This window comes from Miscanthus floridulus, chromosome 2 (genome assembly GCF_019320115.1).
Source record: "Miscanthus floridulus cultivar M001 chromosome 2, ASM1932011v1, whole genome shotgun sequence".
NCBI classification, from domain to species: Eukaryota; Viridiplantae; Streptophyta; class Magnoliopsida; order Poales; family Poaceae; genus Miscanthus; species Miscanthus floridulus.
This window is the reverse complement of record NC_089581.1, coordinates 131004281-131020394: the sequence shown is the minus strand read 5'-3', so window position 1 is coordinate 131020394 and position 16114 is coordinate 131004281. Positions and strand designations below refer to the sequence as shown.

Here is a 16114-nt window from a genome sequence, read left to right as displayed (position 1 = left end):
GCAAATTGCGAGGGGTCAGACCTCACTCGGGGGCTGGCATGAATAATACAAGTACGCTTGCAAAAACTTCCTGTGTTGTATTTGCAAACATTCTCTAAGTTTTTCGTTCTTCTCGTAAACAAGTCCTAAGGACTAAGATTTTGGGAACAAATTCTGAGTATAACTGGTAGGACTACAGGAGATCCACGACCCAGAGGTTGCGACCTCTTTGCTCACCAGCGTGATCAGAATTAATTCGCCCGCACTCCTAGTTTCTTACGACTTAAACCATGGGAAGGGTCAGAGGGCACAAAAACCTTTTTACAGAAAGAGGAAGCTGAAAGGCCGTTTGTCGTAACAAAAGATGAAAATTTATTCATTTTTGCACAAATTCGCCACTTACAAAGTGATTTCATTACAAAAAGGACTAATCAACTTGTAAATTCAGAGGACTATTTACTCGGGGGCTCCCCCACAAATTTATTCAATTACAGTCTCTGCCTAGCTTTACTACAAGTACTGCTGCGGTCGCCGCGCAACGCTCTCCATCGGCAACGCCCGGGGCATGTACTCGGGCCAGTGCGTCTACTACGGCCGCCGCACCACGCTCTCCATCAGCGGCAGCCTACCACTTCGTGGGGTCCTCGAAGGCACCGTCACCTGCAGTGTCGAGCTCCACATAGGCAAATGCAGCACCACCGCCGGGGCATCTAGGGACTATGACATCATCGTCAGCCGCAACCCCGACAGTGACGCCTCCGCTGAGGCATCCAGGGACTACGACATCGTCGTCAGCCGCAACCCCGACAGTGACACCTCCGCGGGGCATCCAGGGACTACGACATCGTCGTTGGCCGCAACCCCGACAGCAATGCCTCTGTCGGGGCATTCAGGGACTATGCCATCATCGTCAGCCACAACCCTGACAATGGCGTCAGGGCAGGAAACGCCTCTCGCCAGAGGAGGGACACAGTGAACGACAGCAAAGTCGACGACGTACGGCGCCCTCTAGCGCTCCTTCTCCTTCGGCAGCAGCGACTCCTTAGCAAGGGCGGCTCGCACCATCTCATCTACGTTGGATGACCTCCAGCTCGACATCACACTCTAGATTCACGAGTGGATCTGTGAGTTTTCTTTCTCTCTGGCATTACCCTCTCTTACTTAGGAACCGATACATTCGGTGGAAAAGGAAGGAGAAGAGGTGGCGGTTCAAAGGCTGGCGAGGAGGTGCAGCGAGAACTCTTCCCCCCTCCCTATTTAAAGAGGGGGCTCAGTAGCTGAGGAAAGGTGAAAGGTTTGGCCGAAAAGATCTCTGCCTTCCCCTATTCAATACAAATGCGAAATAAATGCTGACAGGAATCTGAGGTGACACGCCGGAAATGACGGGACACGCTCTGATCGACGGGACACCACCTGGTAAGCCAGAGCGTCACCTGGGCATGGCCCACCACTAACGCACCCCAGACGCAAGAGCCGGGGCACACTCACCTACAGGCGACTCTCTGCTTCCCCAGGCAGGACCAGGGACGATCCAACAATGGAACCTCCATCCGGGAGGAAGCCCAACGGGCCTCCTAGGTCGATCGGTCAGCCCAGGCAAAACAACAAACGACCGACTGTAAGATAAGCACCCTTGTTTATTTACTTTAAGTATTGAATTTTTTACCGAGCTTCCGACCCCAGCAACGGCAGGGACACGGACATCGCTCGGGGGCTACCGAGGGCGCATGTTTGTTTAAACACCCTCTTAGCCCAATCCCTCCTTATGTTTGGGAAATCAATGGGGCACGGCGTGTGGAAATTTAATGGTGAATGCAACTGGGCAAACCACCAGGCCCTACGCTCCATTGGCTGCGGAGTCTTTTTGGTTCACCAGCATAATCATGTTCATAGTTCCTCACACTGCTAGCCTTGGCACCCACCTTCCCGAAAGGACTTTGGAGGGGTCCACCTACAGAGTCCCTCCCTTCAGGGGGGAAGCTGGCAGGTCGCTTAAAAATCAATTGCAAAAATAGAACTAGCAATACTTATGCAGCTTACGCTGGCCTCGTCGGAAACATCGGACCCAAAAACCTATCTCGAACACGTCTGGTAGGAGCTTCCCATCACTCGTGCTACCAAGGTAACGTTACCAACCCCGCCTTTATTTCGATTAAATTATACATTCAAACATTACATATGCAAAACATTGTGTCCCAACGCTTCGTGTCGCGTCACGAAATAGCCATCGCCACATTCGATATGGGTGGTAGCAGGCTGAGGTTCGAAGGCCGGCCCGCAAAGGGCTCGAGGCCGCCTCGTGCCAAATAGAGCCAGGGAGAAATAACTGAGATGAGCCCAGCGGCCCTGCCTGACCCCGCTTAGAAGCGAACAGGGACGTCTCAACCTTTTCTCATTCGATTCTAACCCCGAGCCAAACCCACAGAATCTCCGTCGAGGAGAGGCCATCGGGCCACCTAAGCCTATCGAACGGCTCAGGCATCTACCGGGAGGCGGGTTAAGAAGTTGTGGAATGCCACTAGAGGGCTCTGCTGACCCCATCAGCAAATGATGGACACGAATTCCACACGAACGTACCCGTTAGCGAGCTCATTGAGCACAACACTCAAGCCACCGAGGCAAGTGTTGTTTACTCAGCCCCTCCGATTATGAAAGTCGAGGATGGGGTAACACGCGAATTACGGCCGACCCCTATCAGACCCTAACAAGGCCCGGGGGCTCAAGCCGCTCGATACAGGGACACATGTTCTAAGGCCCCCCCTTGCCGAGCCCATAGAGTCCCCATTTGGGGAATTCTATTGGAAGGCAGAGCGGGGAATAGTGCAATGCATCCAAGGACTTCACCGACCCTATCACAAAAACCACGAAATGGGATTCCATCTGAATGTTCCAGTCTCCAGTAACACCCAGCCCCAGCAAATGCAAGGGGTCAGACCTTACTCGGGGGCTGGTTCAGGTACGGCTACCTCCCTTCCTCTTTTCGAAACAATCATTACATCAGATTCCCTCCTCATGTCAAGACCAACAGCAAGATTCGGAGGAACAGATTGGTAAGACCGCAAAAACCAAACGACCAGATGGCTACGGAAGAAGGTGAAATCTAACAAAACAAAATTATGAAGCAAAATCATGAAATTGCTTCCAGACTCAAAAGTACCGACACTTGTTCACATATTACATATAAATCTTGTTCATTCGACTAACTACTTCTGTGAAGGGAGAACTGCTTCTTTCAATCTGTCTGCCAGGTCCCGCGCAAGAGGTGTCACCGCCTTCTCCATCTCATCCAGCTCAGGATCTTCATAAACAGGCATGAAGCCTTGGCTCATCACCTTCAAATTGATCTCCTGATCATAATGAGAATGGGCGACAGCAAAGGCTTGGGTGATCCCGGCATGAAAGGCATCTTCCTCAAGTTGGCCCACCCGCGCCATGATACCTACGGCATGAGCCACGAGTGGGCTGGTCTCCACCGGCTCCACCACCTTCAGGGCATCAAGGACCACCCCGACCGTAGCTTGTAGAAGATCGTGCTCATTGCTCTCAGTCTAAAGGGTCCTTCGCACATGGGCAAGCTCCTTTTCTAGCTTGACAGAGACGTTCTCGGTGCTCAACCTTCGGCTCACCGCATCACCAAGATCTGCCCAGAGGGAGCGGACCACCTTGACGTCCTCGTCAGCCTTCTGCTGAAGGGCCATGGCCCTACTCTCGGCCTTCCGCCTGAGATCTCGCTCTGTCTCTAGCTCCTTCAGGACCTCAACAGCCCGCTTACTGGCCTGGGCATCCTTCTCGAGCAGCTCATCCCACTCCTTCAGAATCCTGGTGGCCTCTTCCTCTTCTAGCTTCACCGTCGCCGACAGGTCCACGAACATCCCATGGATCTCCTCCGAGTCCCGACACGTCTCGGCCTCCCGCTCCTGGGCAGCAGCAAGCTGCATGGCCATATCTGCTTGTAGCCAGGCCTCCTTGGAAAGGCGATCCCACTCCGCCTTCTACTCATGGAGGAATCAGGATTTATTCCAACTACGAGCAACGAGAATCTGAAGAAGAAGAAGACCGGTATCAGAAATACGAAAACACAAAAACATGCGAAGAAAGAAGAAAACTAAGCGAATACCTGGGTAGTAGGAATAACGATCTCATGCAGGGCTCCTCTGGCCTGGTCCTAGGCATCTAGCATGGTTGAGATCCTGACGTCAAGACCCTCCCGCTCCATGCTCTCGGCATGATCGTCGAGTGAGAAAAGAGCTGACGTCGGATCTTGGGTGGCCATCCACTGGAGCGGTGGCTCCCCCTGCATGGGGAGCGGCTGCCTCCCGACAAAGGGGTCGAAGGTGGCTCCCTCCTGATCCTATGCGGCACCACCACCATGGTCGATGACCCTCCGGCCATGTCCACCTCCATCCGGCCCGCCTCGTCCGCCACGGCCTGGGCCGCTGGGCTTGGTACGGTCACGGCCGCTTCCACCTGGGTCTCCGGTGGCACGGACTACACTGCGCCCTCAGGCACCACCTCCGTCAGCAATACTAGACCCTCGGCCAGCTATACCACACCCGCCACGGAAGATGCTGCATGCTCAGCATCCACTGAGGGCGCGGGCGCCACCATAGGCGCCATCGGATCGGTCAACATGGCTCCGACAACGGCACCACTCCTGCCCGAAACAGGGGCGACGTTGGGCAGCGCCATCCATCCCACCTAAATAGTGAGGCTCTTCTTAGGCGCTAGCCCTAGGGAGTGGCCCGTCCGCAAGAACCTACACAAAGGTAAAAGCCATTAGATCAAAATAAAAAGGGAAAAAGGATGAAAATAGGGGAACCAGTGGCTTACGCTGACGCCTTCGGCCGGTGAAAGCATTTTGGGGATGGATCCCGAGATCCCTGCCCTGACTCATCTAGGTGGGACCATTTCAAGCCTACCCCCTGCTCTACGGTAGGGGGACTCATCTCCCTTACCTCATGGGGCGCGGCACCAGAGCCGCTCCGCTCCACCGTCTCATGGGGCGTGGCACCAGAGCCACTCCCCTCCACCATCACCTCGGGGTCGGTGGTGGCAGGCTGGCCTTCCCCCATCCACCGATCCTCGGCCGGCATGCCGTGCGAAGCGGCGGACTCTTCCGCCTCCACCGACCTCCCCGACTCGCTTCCGTCCGTGTAGAAGGGGAAGGGTCCCTGCATAGACGAGTGGGCACTTGTCAGCGTGTCCTCATCTGCTAGGACGCCCTAATCCACATCGATGGCTACCTCGTCGTCATCGTCATCATCGTCGTCATCGTCATCACTGCTCACGTCCTCTCCCCAATCTCATGCTTCCTGCTTTAGTCATCTCTTCTTCTTCATCTGCTCCCTTGCATTCTTGTCCCGCTCGGCCATGAGGCGATTCGCCGCTGCCAGGGCCTTGTTCTTTGGTAGTAGAACCGGACTATCTTTGAAGACTAGCCCCCCTGGCTGGTCCCAACGTCACAAGAGTGAGTATCAAAAAAATTGAGATTTAGGAAAAAGAAAGAGCACGGGAGAAGAAGGCTTACGAATTCGAAGAACCTAGGTTCCGGCCGCATTAAGGGATGTCCGGGCACCGGATACACAATGTCGAGGACACTGCCTGTGGAATCCTTCATCGGCTCCATCACCTACTTAATGCGCTGCGCCACTTCCAAGAAAGGGAGTGCCTCGTCAACAAGCACCGTCCCCTCGAACGACATCCCAGGCATCATCTGATGCAGGGGAAGCGCGCGCGCCATCAGCGGTGCCACCCTCCTCGCATGATAGGCGCCGATAATCCCTGCCCCCTTTATGCCCTATTCCTTCAGGACTTGGAGGGCGGAAAGAAGGTCAGAAAGGTGTTTCTTATCTTTGAACTGGATGCCCCAAGCCCACGACTCCAGAGCCTCTTCAATAAGGCACCCGGTGTACCTCGGCAGGGGGCACTCACATCATCCCTGACATAAAACCACTGTGAGTGCCATCCCTTGTTGGAGGTCGCCAGACGCATGAACGGGTAACCCCTCGACCGAGTATGGCGCAGATGAACGCTGGCACATCCCATCAGCACGTTCACATCCTTCCCCCCAATCTTCCTCTTCGACAAACTAACGGTAAAGAAATACCACCACAGATCAAAACAGAGATCGATCCCTAGGAAACCCTCACATAGGGCAACAAACGCCGCCATATGTTGAACCTCATTAGGAGTTAGATGCTGCAGCTCCACCTCATAATAATCCAGCAGCCCCCAAAGGAATATATGCGCGGGTACCGCAAATCCCCGCTCAAGGAAGATGGTGAAAGAAACAACATACCCTTCGAGCGGCGCTGGCTCACCCTCGTCACCAGGTAGCAGCCACTCCTAGACGACAGACAGTGGATGGAGAAGGCCACGGTGGACGAGGCCCTCCAAACACCGAGAGGTGATGCTAGATCTGCCCCACAACTCCATTAAAGCGATTGGGAGAAAGGTGGGTGTGAGCTCAATGGCGGCTACAAGGCAGGCGCAAGCTTAACGGTGGCTGCAACACGGATGCAAGCCGGTCGACGGTGGTGGTCCGGGCATAGGAGGCTGGGGCGATTAGCGGCGGATGTTTTAGATGCAAAGGCAAGGGAGCGAAATATAGAACCTTGGGGGCAAACCCTATGGTTTTATAGGGGCGACGGACGCGAGAAGGGCAATCGTCCACCTCGATCTCTGGGCCTACCACGCGCACCGCCGTGTCACATCGTAGGACACGCGCCCGTAGTTCCTATCCTCTCCCACCAAAAATCATGGTGGACGGTTCGCCTTCTCCAGGAGAATCCAGACTCTCTACCCACCTGGGAAACGTAGGCCACAAAGACTTTTTTCTCTTTGGCCCACCTAGGGCCCAGAAGCTCGACGGCCGGCCCAACTGAGGACGGGTCCGCAAACAATCCGAAATCAAGGGCGCAAGTATTACTAGGATCTCAGTCTATGGTCAAGCCCTAGTTAGGTCAGCCCTGAATGAGATCTCCGCGAACGGGATACCACGACCCCCTCGAAAAAATATCCAGTTGACGAAAAACTAAGTCCTTCAGCCTTACCCACGAAGGGTCCGATACAACCCCTCGGGTGACCCTACTTGAATCACCCGGGGGGCTCGGGGGCTATACCCATTGGGTGCGCTCGTGCGCACCCTCTGGCAAAGTAACTCTAACAAAATCAAAAACACCCTCTAGGCGGTTCTATCCGAATCACCTAGAGGCTTGGGGGCTACTGTCGGGGACCTAATACTGGGGTACCCCAAGAGCTGGAACCAATAACCATCAAATGTTAAAAACTTCTGGACAGACAAGGGCGCCGCTACGTTCCTTGCCTGAATGATGGAAGTTTGGTTCCTTCTCGTCCGACGCCTTTGGGCCAGCCCTGCCTCGCCCAAGGGCTAAGGGCTAGTCTCTGCCTCACTCAACGCCTTTGGGCTAGCCCCGCCTCGCCCGAGGGCTAAGGGCTAGTCTCCGCCTCACCCGACGTCTTTGGGCCAGCCTTGCCTCGCCCAAGGGCTAAGGGCTGGCCTCCGTTTCACCCGATGCCTTCGGGACAGCTACGCCTCACCCGAGGGCTAAAGGCTAGTCTCCGCCTCACCTAACGCCTTCGGGATAGCTCCGCCTCGCCTGAGGGTTGAGGGATAGACTCTGCCTCACCCGACCCCTGGGGGGTGGGCTCGGTCACGCCCAAGGGATAAGGACTAGACTCTGTCTCGCCCAACGACCAAGGACGAACCTCTCCCTGTTCGATGTCCAAAGACTGGTTTCATCTTACCTGATAACTTCTCCCCCATTCCCTCATGATGATGGGTACAGAGTAAGATAAGACGTTTGGGTCAACCACGGCTTCAAGGACCATACCCTGCGCCCCGGCAGGAAAGGTACTGCCAGGGAGCGACTAGACGGGTGCTTTAGACCCTTCTAGGCGTCGCAGAGCCCAAAAGGTATTGCAAGCATGGGCACCTCTCCCTATAGAGTTGTAGGCGTCGCCTTCAGCTCTGGGACATGGAACCCAATGAAGATATACGACAACCGCTACGCTCTAGAAAAGGATTTGCTATCTCCACGAATGATGGATATTCCGTCACCACGCTATGGACCCAAGGGAGTGGCGCCCGCTTCCCAACCTCTCAGGACCACCAAATTCAAAGACCTTGCTCACAGTGCTACTCTGGACCCTGACCCCGCGTCCCTCCAACATAGACTCATAGGAACTAGAAGGCATGCGGAGCAAGGCTGGGGGAGGCTCATAAGTCAAAACCACTATACTACAGCCCGTACCCTACGCAGGGCCGCATTCTGTAACTGACCTAACATTCTACAGAGGCATCGATAGTATTGTAGGTGCTTATAATCCTTTCACACCCATCAGAATGGGTATCCAAGCTGGGCAAACGTGAGCCACAAGGCTAGGAAGAGCACACATCCTAAGCCCTCACCCTTGTAAAGCTGTCCCCTTCATCTATAAAAGGGGATGTGCTTCCTCCAACAAAGTAGAGACCGAATGACACAAGACACACACACACAGTCAAGCTGCTACCAAGCTCTTGGCCTCCTTTTGACCCTTCCATCAGAGACTTAGGACATGTCCCTCTCTCGATCGTTTGTACCCCCTACTACGAACCATTTTCGGTGCTAATAACATGAGCAGCAACAAACTGGATGTAGGGACATTCAGCCCAAACCAGTATAAATCTTGTGTCCTTTAGCGCACCATCTGAGTCTAACATGCATTACTATAAATTTACTTGCCGGTGCTTGTACGAAACATCGACACCAGCGATGCATGACCTAGGTCTTTGGCGAGCACATCGGGCGAACCATCGAGGCCTACATGGACGACATCATGGTCAAGTCTAGAAAGGCCAGTGATCTCATCGATGACCTGGAGATAGCCTTCAAATGCCTCAGAGAGAAGGGCATCAAGCTCAACCCCGAGAAGTCTATCTTTGGGGTCCCTCGGGGCATGCTCTTGGGATTCATAGTCTTAGAGCGCGGCATCGAGGCCAACCTAGAGAAGGTCTCGGCTATGACCAACATGGGACCAATCTGAGACCTCAAGGGAGTTCAGAGGGTTATGGGATGCCTTGTGGCCCTAAGCCGCTTCATCTCGTGCCTTGGTGAAAAAGGCTTGCCCCTGTATCACCTCTTGAAAAAATGCGAACGCTTTTCTTAGACCCCCAAGGCCGAAGAAGGCCTCACCAAGCTCCAGGCACTGCTCACCAATCCTCCCATCCTGGTGTCGCCGACCAAGGGTGAGGCCCTCTTACTCTACGTCGCCGCAACGACCCCCCGAACATCTTCGCCAGAGACCTCCACAAGCCATCCATTGATTATGCCTCGGTGATAGAAGAGGGCCCACTGGTCGAGCCCACCGCAGGGCTCGAGGCCCCCTCTGTCACTGAGACCCCTGCGGCCGAGCTCGAGGCCATGGAAATCAACACGGAGTCTCCCGAGGTCGACTAGGGCACGGACTGGTGAGTCCTGTTCCTTGATTGCCTCGTTCAAGGAGAGCTTCCTGTAGACAGGACCGAAGCTCGACGGCTTGCATGATGAGCTAAAACTTACGTACTCAGCAACAGCGAGTTGTATAGGTGAATACCATCTAATGTCCTCCAACGGTGTATCACCACCGAGGCAGGCCAAGCCCTACTTTGGGACTTGCACGCAGGAGCCTACGGGCACCATGCAGCGCCTCGGATGCTCATCGAAAACGCCTTCCGCCAAGGGTTCTACTGGCCAACAGCGGTTGCTAACGCCACCAAGCTGGTACACTCCTGCGAGGGATGTCAGTACTATGCACGGCAGATGCACCTCCTAGCCCAAGCCCTCCAAACCATCCCCATTACATGGCCATTCGCCATGTGGGGGCTGGACATTGTTGGGCCTCTGCAGAAGGCCCCTAGGGGCTATACCCATTTGCTGGTAGCAATCGACAAGTTCTCTAAGCGGATCAAGGCTCGTCCAATCACTCGAATCAAATCCGAGCAAGCGGTGCAGTTCTTCACTGATATCATCCACAGGTTCGGGGTTCCAAACACCATCATCACTGACAATGGGACACAATTCATCGGCCCTAAGTTCTTGACGTTCTGCGATGACCACCACATCCGTGTGTCCCGGTCGGTCGTAGGACACCCTAGGACAAATGGCCAAGTAGAATGTGCCAACGGCATGATCCTACAAGGCCTCAAGCCAAGAATATACAACCTGTTGAAGAAATTTGACAAGAAATGGCTTACCGAACTCCCGTCGGTCATCTGGAGCCTGAGGAACACTCCGAGCCAAGCCACAGGGTTCACACCGTTCTTCCTAGTCTATGGAGCCGAGGCCATCCTCCCCATTGACTTGGAGTACGGTTCCCCGAGGCTTCAGGCCTACAATGAGCAGAGCAACCGCACTGCCCGCGAGGACGCCCTCGACCAACTAGAGCAAGCCTGAGATGTTGCGCTGCTACACTCGGCCAAGTACCAACAAGCTCTACGATGATATCAAGCCCAGCACATTTGAAGTCGAGACCTAAAAGTAGGCGACCTAGTGCTGAGACTGAGGTAGAGCAATAAGGGCCGCCACAAGCTGACCCCGCCATGGGAAGGGCCGTACATCGTCGCCCAAGTGCTAAAGCCCGGGACCTACAAGCTAGCCAACGAGAAGGGTGAAATCCTCACCAACGCTTGGAACATAGAACAGCTACGTCGCTTCTACCCTTAAATTTCCAAGCATTATATACATTGTTTCTCGAAATATAATAAAGAAGCTGTTCTTTAGTTATTTTAATTTTTCAAGAAACCCCCTGAGTCCATTGATGGGGGATCAGTGTTACTGATAACGCTAAGGGGGACTCGGCTCTGCCATCTACAGAACCGAGCCTCCCTTAGGGGCTAGAAGGGGGGGATCCCCCCTAAGTCCTAGGCACCATTTTTAGTCATTTTTTCGAAAAAAATTCTACGCCAAACTCTCTAGCGTACTCTGGCAAATCGATTGTAAAAAACCTAAGGACCGAAAGTCTATCTCAGGGCCTGAAAGGCCGACCAAGCCACGAGACTGGCCTACTGCCTCTAGGCTACGGCAACTCCCTCACCACCTTTTGCCCGAGGGGCAGCTTAGGCTCCGAGGAAGTTTTTTGCAAGTGATATGTCCAAAGACGAGACAGAGGCTCGGAAATACAATAAAAACGATTAAAAAGCGTATACACATAAGTACTTCAAAAAGGCCTCGATGGCCACAAGCGTTATGGTACAATAATGTAAGTCCTAATCTATTTACATGGCTCCTTTGGCCTAGGTCAAGGCTCAGGGTCACCAGCATCGGCGGTCGGCGTAGGAGGAACCACCTCCTCTTCAAACAGCTTGGCCAGCGTCATGCTAGGGGCCTCAGCCGCCTCCACCAGCTTCATGACCTCCTCCTCGGCCTTCTCGTCATCCTCGACCATGACGTAACCATCGTTGATGGCCTCGAGGTCGATGTCGGTGTAGTGCGAGGAGACAACGGCCATAGCACGCTTGACGTCCCGTATGCAGCGCCCCCTGAAGCCGCTCGTGGACTTGGCCGCTCAACGCGATCAAGCGGCTCTCGAGGGAGCTGCCCGGCTCGACCCCTCTGACCTCCAAGGCCTCGTAGGTGGTACGAGCGGTGCCCTGCAGCGCATTGTGCTCCTAGATCTTAGCCTTGAGCACCTGCCTGCACTGTGACGGAGGCCTTGGCTGCCCGAGTGACCTCCTTCTCGAACCCTGCGCCAAGACAGGCAGGATGGGGTCAAGCATGAAAGAAAAACAAGCTAAACAGGGGCGCAAGCCTACGAGACTCACCCTTGGCTTTCTCCCTCCAGTTCTTGACCTCAACCCGAGAGGCCTCGGCCACCCTGGAAGCCTCCCTCTCTAGCTCTGCATCGCATCGGGGAGTCAGGGGTCGAACACTAAGAAAAACAAATAAAACAAGGGGCGCGGCTCAACGGGACTCACCCACGGCCTTTTCCTTCTAGGCTAAGGCCTCGACCCTAAGAGGCCTCGGCCACCTTGAGGGCCTCTGCCGAGGCACCTTTCAGTCAGTAGGTGTGCGCCCTGCTCTGCCCCCAACTACCCGGCGACAGCCTTGGCAGAGGCCTCCACTTGTTCGGCCTAGGACCTGAAGGTGTCCCTGCTCTCCGGCCACCCGGGTCAACTCCTCCTCTAGCTCCTTGATCCGCGTCGCCAAAGGGGTGGCCTGCTCCCAAGCCGTGGCCGCCTTGGCCTTCATATCAGCACAGCGAAGGCAGGAGGTCCTCCACCTCCGCGCTCCGCAACTGACTTCCCAAGGGACCGGGCCTCAAGCTCCTAGGATAGGCAGAACAAACGTCAAGCACTACGAGAAAACTCGGGAAAAAATGACATAGCATAAGAAAAGAAGGCGCGTACCTGGGCAACACTGGGTAGGTCATCAGCCATGATGGACAGCGCTCTCCACAGTGACTGCTCTGCCAGACGACGAAATTGCTCGAAGGAGTCCCAGCGCCCCCCTCGGCCGCATCCTCGAGGGCGAACAGAGGCTCCCCCTCAGGGTCATCCTGGCTCCGCCATAAGACACGCGAGCTATCCCACCCATAGGGCTCGGGTTGTACCCGGACAAGGGCCGAACTCTCCTTGCTAGAAGTCAGAGCTGGCTGCTCCGCGGTGCTGGCCACCTTGGCGTTCGCCACCTCCTTCCCTCGAGAAGTATTGTCGGAGGAGATTAAATGAACCTCCACCTCCCGGGTGCTCTCCTACGGCGGTGGTGGGTCTTGGACCAGGGGCGGTACCAAAGCTTGCCCCGCCTCCGTCTCCGCATCCTGGGCCGACGGCTCCGTCGCACCCATGCCGGCCTCCATCGCCTCGACCTCAGTGGTCCTGGGAGCTCTAGCCTCCGCCACCTCAGCCTCAGTGGTCCTGGGACATCCAGTGTCTGCCACCTCAGCCTTGAAAGTTCTACGGGCCCCAGCCTGACCATCGGTGGCCTCAGCGATTGAGGGTGCCTCGGCTTCACCTGGCTCAAGGGCCTCGGCCTCGCAGGGCGTAGGTGCCTCCTCCCCCGCTTGCTTCATGGCCGCCTCGGTAGCCTCCCCTTGGGCGACTGGCTCCTTCGGGTTGGCCCTGGCCGACGCCGCGCCACGCTATATGGCGGCCTGCGCCTCCTCCACCCATCAGGTGGTGGAGCTGGTGCTCACCTTGAGCGCCTTACATGGCGCCAGGATAGGCACGTCCACCTGACGCTTCCAACTGAAAACAAGGCACTCACAAGGTCAGCATACGACCAAAAAATGAGTGGGAGATGCTGCAAACTCCACCGACGAAACACTTACCTCGAACGGGGGCACAATAGCTTCCGCACCGCATCCCTCGTCCTCTGCAACGGTGGTGGCAGCGCGGCCCCCATGTCCGCCGGTGCTGGCCGACCCTCGCCGGACTCCGACGCCCCCTTAATCCTCTTCGGAGGCAGTTGGGTCGCCCCTGCCGTCGCCTGCTCCACCTCCGCCGTCGAGCCCATCGGGCTGACGGTGCGCTTCTCCAACGCCCGTGCCTCGAGCGTGTCGGCCTCGGCCCTAGGGCGGGCGATCGCCAGCCCCGAGGCGTCCTCTCCTCCTCCTAGAAACTGCCTGGGCCACTCGCCGACTGCCCCGAGCATAGTCCCCCTAATGTTAGGGAGATGGTCCAGAGGACCCCGCCCTACCTCGCTCTCGTCGTCATCGCTCGAAGAATCCGTCAACTGACTGGTGACTGGAGACGGCTCCATCCGGGAGACCGTCGTGCCTCTACTGCCGACTGATGTTTCTCTAGCTCATCGCGCTCGAGGCTCTTCCTCTTGCGCCTCGCCTCCTCGGTGTCCTTCCGCTCCTTGTACGCCTCGGCATGCGCCCTGTTCACCGCCCGCCGCTCTGCATCCTCGGGAACTAGCGGTGAGGAGGCTCGCACATCCCTCATCCCCTGTAGGAACGGACAAACAGCAAATAAGGGAACATATCGAAAATGTAAGGAGCAAAGGAGGCCTCGGGGGCCGCAGTGGCGCATGACTCACCTAGAGAGATGTACCCCCACGACTGGGCGCATCGGGAACGGGGTCATACCACTTCTCCTCAGCTACCCCTCCACCGTCTCTCTCACCCGACAGTAGAGTCACCTCATCGGAGAGGGCGACGGTGGACAACCGGACGCCATCAATCGGCTCATCCGGTGTCATCTCGAACAGGCACTGTCGCATCGAGCCATCAGCGATAGCACCCTCTGGCGGTGGAAGGCCAGCCACGACCATAGCCGCCGTAAGGCCGCAGCTACGCAGCCTCTCCAGCGCCTCCAGGAGCGGCCGTAGCTTGGGCTGATTCAGCCGTCGGGACGCCGTACCTCCACCTCTTCCGGCTGACTCTCCACGACCCGCCCGGTATAGGGGGGAAGCCCGCCGTCATCATTGCGGAGGTAGAACTAGCTGTTGTACCAGCGACTGGTTGGACGACGCGAGCTGGGCCTGAGATGTAGAGGGGCTGCCGGTCTTGGTGCACTTGGAGAGTGCTGCCAGCCGGCCCTCAACGCCTTCCGCGTGCCTGTCGTGCCCACTGGCTTGGTGGTGAGCCCCGCCCAAAAGAGGTGGAGCCATAGCTCCTAATGGGGGGCAATGCCCAGGTACCCCTCGCAGACGACGACGAAGATGGCCGCCTACGCTAATGGAGTTGGGGTTGAAGTTGTGGAGCTCCACGCATAGTAATGCGGGAGCGCCCGCATGAACCGGTCCGCCGGCAGGCCGAGACCACTGCTCGTGGAAGGCCACTGAAGCTCACGATGTAGCCATCGCTGTGGCCTCGGACTCCGGCTTGGCCCCTGGAGCAATCCACTCCGGTCTGTTGGGGTCGGTAATCGGGCGGAGGAGGCCATCGTCGACAAGTGACTGCAGCGTCGTCGTAGACACAGTCGGACGGACCCCAAGGATCCGCCTGGACTGACAATAGCACCACTGGCCATGGGTGTGACTGGTAAGGCGCGCTCTCGCTATCCCTCTCTCTCTCTCTCTCGCCTATCCTCCTCCTTCTCCCTTCTTCTCCCCAGCTGCTCTCTTCCTCTGTTCTTAGCAATCCGCTCGAAGGCAGAAATGGCAAACGCAGGCAGGCAAGGTAAGGAGGGGAGGGGCTGAGGCTCATCATGTATTTATGAGGGAAGGGGGCGAAATGGACGGGCGACAAAACCGGGGAAGTTTCCCTCAGATCTAGCATAGTTAATCCAGATCTGACTAAACCGCCCACGCGTCCACTTTTTCCTTATTAACCATGCGCGCACACAGCAACGTCCCATCCGCTAGACATCGCGTCGCATCCGACCACAGCAGCGGTAGGCGTCGTTCCGTCTCCCTCGAGGAACCGCATCAAAAGGCGCAACCACTGTTGTCAGTCGGTGGGAAAGGAATATCCCCCACCCGATTCCTTCTAGACTAAGGAACTGGGCACCGAGCCCATTACTGGTCCGGGGGTTCGAAGGCTGGGCCCCCGAGGCTCTCGACAGCCGCCCCTAGGACAAACTAGTCAGGGATAACTATGGGCGAGCCCATACATGGCTGAGGCTCAAGCAAGCGATTGCTTGGGATGCCCTAAGTCAGTGTCCGAGACCGGCAGGGAGGTCTCTGAATGGGATCCCACCGTAGGGAGGCACCGAGCCCCCGGGGCCAATCGAACAGCCCTAGGACCCACTAGAGAAGCCCTCTGGTACTTTTGGAGTGTGTCTCTGGACCACTAGCCGACCCCTATCGAATGGGGCATGGGCCTCCACTCGGACTTACCCGATAATAGCTCACTGGAGGTGTCACTGCTCGCGCCCACCGAGGGTAGCCTGGCATACGTCCACCCCTCCTTCCGAAAGAAAAGGACGCGCGAGGGCCGCACAAAAAAGACAGGGAAACTCCTGATCGCCCTCTTGCTCCGCGCAGAGGCTCAGGGGCTCTTCCTGCAAACTGAGTCGAGGCCCAGCAACCCTGAACTTGCACTCGGGGGCTCGGCAAAGCGCGATAAAAGGCACCGAGCCTGTTACGGTCCAGGGGTTCGAAGGCTGGGCCCCCTGAGGGTCTCGACAGCCGCCCCTAGGACAAACTAGAGTCAGGGATGACTATGGGTGAGCCCATACATGGCTGAGGCCCAAGCAAGCGATTGCTTGGGA

At 56.4% G+C, this 16114-nt stretch overlaps 1 protein-coding gene across 1 annotated transcript; it reads right to left on the bottom strand.

The window, feature by feature from the left end:
• Nucleotides 1-3527: 3527 nt before the first annotated feature.
• Nucleotides 3528-11466, bottom strand: LOC136537068 (uncharacterized). The gene is made up of 2 exons (XM_066529157.1): nt 11305-11466; nt 3528-3971 (listed from the first exon to the last, which is right to left on the bottom strand). Exons 1-2 carry the CDS (start codon nt 11464-11466, stop codon nt 3528-3530), a joined length of 606 nt encoding a protein of 201 aa, XP_066385254.1.
• Between the last annotated feature and the right edge of the window lie 4648 nt (nt 11467-16114).